This window comes from Salmo salar, chromosome 09 (genome assembly GCF_965601325.2).
Source record: "Salmo salar chromosome 09, fSalSal1, whole genome shotgun sequence".
NCBI classification, from domain to species: Eukaryota; Metazoa; Chordata; class Actinopteri; order Salmoniformes; family Salmonidae; genus Salmo; species Salmo salar.
In genome coordinates this window covers 144,775,333-144,781,063 of record NC_138299.1, presented here as the reverse complement: position 1 = coordinate 144,781,063, position 5,731 = coordinate 144,775,333, and the positions used below count along the sequence as shown (strand labels likewise).

Genomic DNA, 5,731 nt, shown 5'->3' with positions numbered 1-5,731 from the left:
TGTTTGTGGATCCTACCTCAGAGCCGTAAAAAGGCAGGCGCCATGTGGAGGGAGGCGGGGCTTAGCTGGAAAGACTTTCTGCCTGAGGACGAGGACGTCAACAAGTTTGTAACAGAAAAGGTAAGCGGCCAGAGATCATGACCCTGTAGGGATTGAAAGGAGATGCACCATTTAGTATTGATCTTAAACTGCACTGAGATACAAATATGAAATAATAGTCAATTATTAAAGTTAGACTCAGCAAAATGACTTCGCTCTCACACAGTCACAGTATCTGTGGATGTGCACTTGTTCGCTTCACACTCTTACAGCCAGGGGACCAAAACCAGCTGGGAATTACAGCCAGGGGACCAAAAACAGCTGGGAATTACAGCCAGGGGACCAAAACCAGCTGGGAATTACAGCCAGGGGACCAAAACCAGCTGGGTATTACAGCCAGGGGACCAAAACAGCTGGGAATTACAGCCAGGGGACCAAAACCAGCTGGGAATTACAGCCAGGGGACCAAAACCAGCTGGGAATTACAGCCAGGGGACCAAAACCAGCTGGGTATTACAGCCAGGGGACCAAAACAGCTGGGAATTACAGCCAGGGGACCAAAAACAGCTGGGAATTACAGCCAGGGGACCAAAACCAGCTGGGAATTACAGCCAGGGGACCAAAACAGCTGGGAATTACAGCCAGGGGACCAAAACAGCTGGGAATTACAGCCAGGGGACCAAAACAGCTGGGAATTACAGCCAGGGGACCAAAACAGCTGGGAATTACAGCCAGGGGACCAAAACAGCTGAGAATTACAGCCAGGGGACCAAAACAGCTGGGAATTACAGCCAGGGGACCAAAACAGCTGGGAATTACAGCCAGGGGACCAAAACAGCTGGGAATTACAGCCAGGGGACCAAAACAGCTGGGAATTACAGCCAGGGGACCAAAACAGCTGGGAATTACAGCCAGGGGACCGAAAACAGCTGGGAATTACAGCCAGGGGACGAAAACAGCTGGGAATTACAGCCAGGGGACCAAAACAGCTGGGTATTACAGCCAGGGGACCAAAACAGCTGAGAATTACAGCCAGGGGACCAAAACAGCTGGGAATTACAGCCAGGGGACCAAAACCAGCTGGGAATTACAGCCAGGGGACCAAAACCAGCTGGGAATTACAGCCAGGGGACCAAAACCAGCTGGGAATTACAGCCAGGGGACCAAAACCAGCTGGGAATTACAGCCAGGGGACCAAAACCAGCTGGGAAGTTGAGCCTCACGCTTTAACACTCTTAGTAGTTGCTTAAATTGACCCACTATCCTGTTTATTTTCTGCATCTACATCATATGGCTGAGTCTACCTTTTAGATCAATCAAATGTGTTTCTTACTTGCATCCACAGTTTCCCAAAGTGCTTTGAGGGCTTTCCAGACAGGAAGCGGCAGCAGAGTTGCCCATTCATTTTCAATGGAGCTAGGCAGGCAACGTTATTCTAGGCGTGGTGATCTGTGGTGCTTGTGCACGTGAAAGCCACTCAGCCGAGGTGGAGAAAATAGGAATCTGCTCTATTTTGGCTGACTTTGCTCTGCCCCATCGCCTCCTGTCTGGAAAAGCCCGTAACAGTAATGTTGGGAAGTTTCACTCTTGCTGTGTGTTCCCTCTGAATGCAGAATGTGGAGTTCACCCTGGGAGGAGGAGGAGATGATGAGACAGAGAAGAGCAGTAAGAAGGAGCTGAGCTCAGAGGAGCTGAACAAACAGCTGGACAGACTCATACAGGACAAGGCTGACAACCAGAGGATCTACGATTGGGTCGAGGTATGATGTGAGTGGGAGAGTGTCCCATCACCCAATTAATATTTCGGTTTGCTATTGGTTCCTTGTACAGTAGTTTTACCAATAGACTCTTATATATAGTCCCATTAGTCCCTGCTGTATATTCCACTGCTCAGCCCCACTGATATGTGTTGTGACTGTGCCTGCCCTCTTTAGGCTAACCTGGACGAGACACAGATATCCTCCAACGTGTTTGTCAGAGCAGTCATGACAGCCATCTGCCAGTCGGCCATCCTGTGTGAGTTTCCCTGTCTTGTATTGCTACCACCTCTCAATCCAACACTGCATCAGGACAACCCTCCACTCCAATACCCTTTTCACAGAACTTAGCAGGGCCGTACCATTGCTGGAAAGGACAATGTAGAAGGAATATATCCAACCCAGCACATTATGGTTCAGATCACTCCAAACGCATCACCGTGATGTTGTGGCCGGTGACACTTTGCTTTTTGAAAGTCCAATATCCTGAAAACATGACTGCTGACATGCAAAACATAGTGGACTAATATAAATAAAAAAAATAGCAAAAGAGAGTTTTTGACCCCTCCATCTCTGCCCCCAGGTGAGAACCCTTACAAGTTGGATGCGAAGGTGATCACCCGGAGGGCCAGGCTGCTCCACAAGTACCTGAAGGATGAGCAGAAGGAGCTGCAGGCTCTCTACGCCTTGCAGGCCCTCATGGTGGAGATGGAGCAGCCTGCCAGTGAGTGAGATACAGAATGACTTCAGTCACTCTCCTCTCTGTTTCCCTATGTGTCACATCTCTTTGGCAGTTTTTTACATGAAGACTCAGATTTGTCCTGTGTTTGTCTCCCAATGTTAGCCTTTATCTTTTTTTCCATAGGGGTTATTTGACTGGTTGACCAATTTGTCTCCTAGATGAGTTATTTGTGTGTACATTGTGTATTGAAATCCTGTCTCTTACGTTGTTGACATGCTCTCTTCCTCTTTCCTTGTAGACCTGCTGCGGATGTTCTTTGACACGCTGTACGACGAAGACGTGATCAAAGAGGAGGCCTTCTACAAGTGGGAGTCCAGCAAAGACCCCGCTGAGATGCAGGGCAAGGGTGTGGCACTGAAGTCTGTCACTGCCTTCTTCACCTGGCTCCGTGAGGCTGAGGACGAGGAGTCTGACAACAGCTAGGTACCTGCTCACCGGTGCCCCCTGGACTCGGGGAGGACTTGGAGGAAAGACCACCTGCTATCGATAATGATTCAGGAGCATGGAGCTGTTAGAATCAATAAAATCCTTCTGCATTAAAAAATAGAATAAAAGCGAGGGAAAGAATCAGCTGGGAGATTCTACTACATATCGAAACATGCAATCCTTTTATTTTCTGTCTTTTGCGCTGCCGAATGTCTTTGAACTAAATTGAGAAACTAATTGCGAGAGAATAAGCTTTACAACAAGCGATAGGGATGGCTGTTTCCTTCCGTGTTTTTTGAGGTTTAGCCCTTGTTTTAAAGGCGTCACGTTGCTGTAGCAACACTTCATGATGTTTAGCAAAACAACAAAACAAAATCCCCAACAGATGACGAACTAATAAAGGCTGCTGAAATATATTTTTGATTACGTCATATATTGTGTTGAATGAGGCATGATGGCCATGTGATATGTATGATTCTATATGACTCTGTCAGCGATTAGCTCTTTTTGATTGGAGTGTTTCTTTTTTTTATATAAAAGAAAAAGATGTATAAAGAAAAGTGGACATGCTGGAGCTCACTGTCTTTGGACATTTCAGTCGTCAGTCTTTGTGAGACTCCTGTGAACTTCATGTCTATGGACTTTGGAAGGCCTGAGATTGGTGGTGAGGGACTGGGGAGGGTGTTGCACAAGGACCTTTTGCTGCTGGGGGTCACAATGTTTCCTTATGGCCATGCCTGCCAACCCCCATTTGTCCTCTTACTTTTCTCCTAGACTGGGGGGTTTGGAAACAGAACAGGCTTGCAAGGATAGGGATTTTTTTAAAGAGAAAATCATAATTTAAAACTTGAAAGGTGTGTATATATAGAAATCAACTTTAAAAAATAATTTCAAAAAGAGATAAAGAATGTTCACAGTACATATCCTAAGGCCTTTTCTGCTTCCGTTTAGTGGAAATGCATTTCAGGAGTTTTGGTTTTTATTTTTCAAAAAAAGAAGTGCAAATGTCAAGCCATGTATTTTTTTCAGAAACAGTGGCAGTTCTATGTATTTATATTTTTCTCTCAGTTAGCAGAAGGTGCTTGTAATTATCCACCTGAAGTCATTGATTGCAATATCATTGAATATTTTGTAAATATGTTTTTGATTTACTTTATGAAGTATTTAATTAAGAAAATGAATGCATCCTTTTTATATCTGAAACTGGAAAAGATAATAAAGAACATTGCAAATAAGAACACTGGGGGGGAAATATATTTTGTTGTATCCAGAGAGGGGAAGAATTCAAACTGTTTTGCCCCACCATGTCCTCACTTGGTTGCCCCATACAAAGAAACTGAAAGCCTTTATTGTACTTAATTGTCTTGTGGAATGAGTAAGCCGACTGGGCTTTGGCTGAGACTTCCACAATCATAACACGAGAATGTGGCTCCACCGCTGAGAAATTGTATTTGTGTTTTCATTGTCTCCACTTCTAAAGTTCTCCGATCTGAAGAGTTGTGTTCTGACTGTAGATGGGGCTCAGCCCACCACTGAAAAGGAGCCAGAGTTTTTTAATTGTGTAAGTTTTTTGTGATATTTTGGGGGGGGACTGAGAGAAGTACCTGGTTAATGGGATGGGGCTGTAGTTTTGGATGTATTGGTAAGTAGGGGTTTTGAGATTTAGGTTCACTAAACAATCATTTAAAAAAAGCGAAGATGTAAGCATTCTCATACCCTAGTTAGTAATGGAATGTCTAAGGCACTGCATCTCCGTGCTAGAGGCTTCACTACAGACCCTGGTTCGATTCCAGGCTCTATCACAACCGGCTATGATTGGGAGTCCCATAGGGTGGCGCACAATTGGCCCAGAGTCGTTATAGTTTGGCCGGGGTAGGCCGTAATTGTAAATCAGAATTTGTCCTTAACTGGCTTGCCTAGTTAAAAACAAAATTAAAAAGACAGATGTGGAAAAGGTGTCAGCCACAGACCAAGTTCCTGGGAGGGCTGAGTGCCAAGGCTGTCTGTAAACAGTGTAACAGCAACGAGGTCACCTCCATACTGCGGTCAGATGCAGGTACTGTACAACCACTAGCCACATCCCACCATGACTGTCCTAAGTAACAAACTCACTCAAACTGCAACTTTGAGCATATCTTGGCTCTAACTGAGCATATCTTGGCTCTAACTGAGCATATCTTGGCTCAGTACTGAGCATATCTTGGCTCTAACTGAGCATATCTTGGCTCTAACTGAGCATATCTTCGATCTAACTATGAGCAAGATTGATAGAGCTCAATTTCTACACGCTGTGCTTCTGTTGGTCTCCTTTCTCTACTCTCATCCCTCGATCCCTTCTTGTCTGACCTTATGTCCAGTGCTCCCCTCCACTCAGGTAAGTTTGTTGGTTTTGTGAAAGGGTACAATGCTCCACGGTCAATTACGCCCACTGTGAGCCGGTATTTGTGCAGTGAGTGACGAGGCCAGACAACAGGGCTGTACTGACCTGGCCTACCAGATGGTCCATAACCTCCCTGACAGAAGTACAGTAGGCTTACATTGCAACAGCACCGTTTCATCCTTCAACACACTCAACACCCCTTCCTATCCACTTCATTTGAATCATTTCAATATGATGATCAAATGGCCTCCTCGTGGAATAGTAGAATTTTGTCTTCTGTGATCAACAGAAATCCATCCTCTACCTTGGTAGTGGAGGCACAAATCCTCCCCGGCCGATCTATATTTGATCCTGTTTATTCTGTTAACCCTTTGACCACTACAGATA

General features: G+C 45.4%; 1 protein-coding gene across 15 annotated transcripts in view; it reads left to right on the top strand.

Annotated features, from left to right (window-relative positions):
• LOC106613115 (eukaryotic translation initiation factor 4 gamma 1) overlaps positions 1-4,202 on the top strand; it is a 70,314-nt gene extending 66,112 nt beyond the window's left edge. For 14 of the 15 annotated variants that reach the window (XM_045724719.2, XM_082956396.1, XM_082956402.1 and 11 more), the window contains 5 exons: positions 22-120; positions 1,653-1,799; positions 1,974-2,055; positions 2,380-2,520; positions 2,777-4,202. In XM_045724719.2, coding sequence (XP_045580675.1) covers positions 22-120; positions 1,653-1,799; positions 1,974-2,055; positions 2,380-2,520; positions 2,777-2,961 — 654 coding nt within the window. In that variant the 3' untranslated portion in view covers positions 2,962-4,202. The other variant, XM_014215051.3, reaches the window with a different exon arrangement.
• Positions 4,203-5,731: the final 1,529 nt, after the last annotated feature.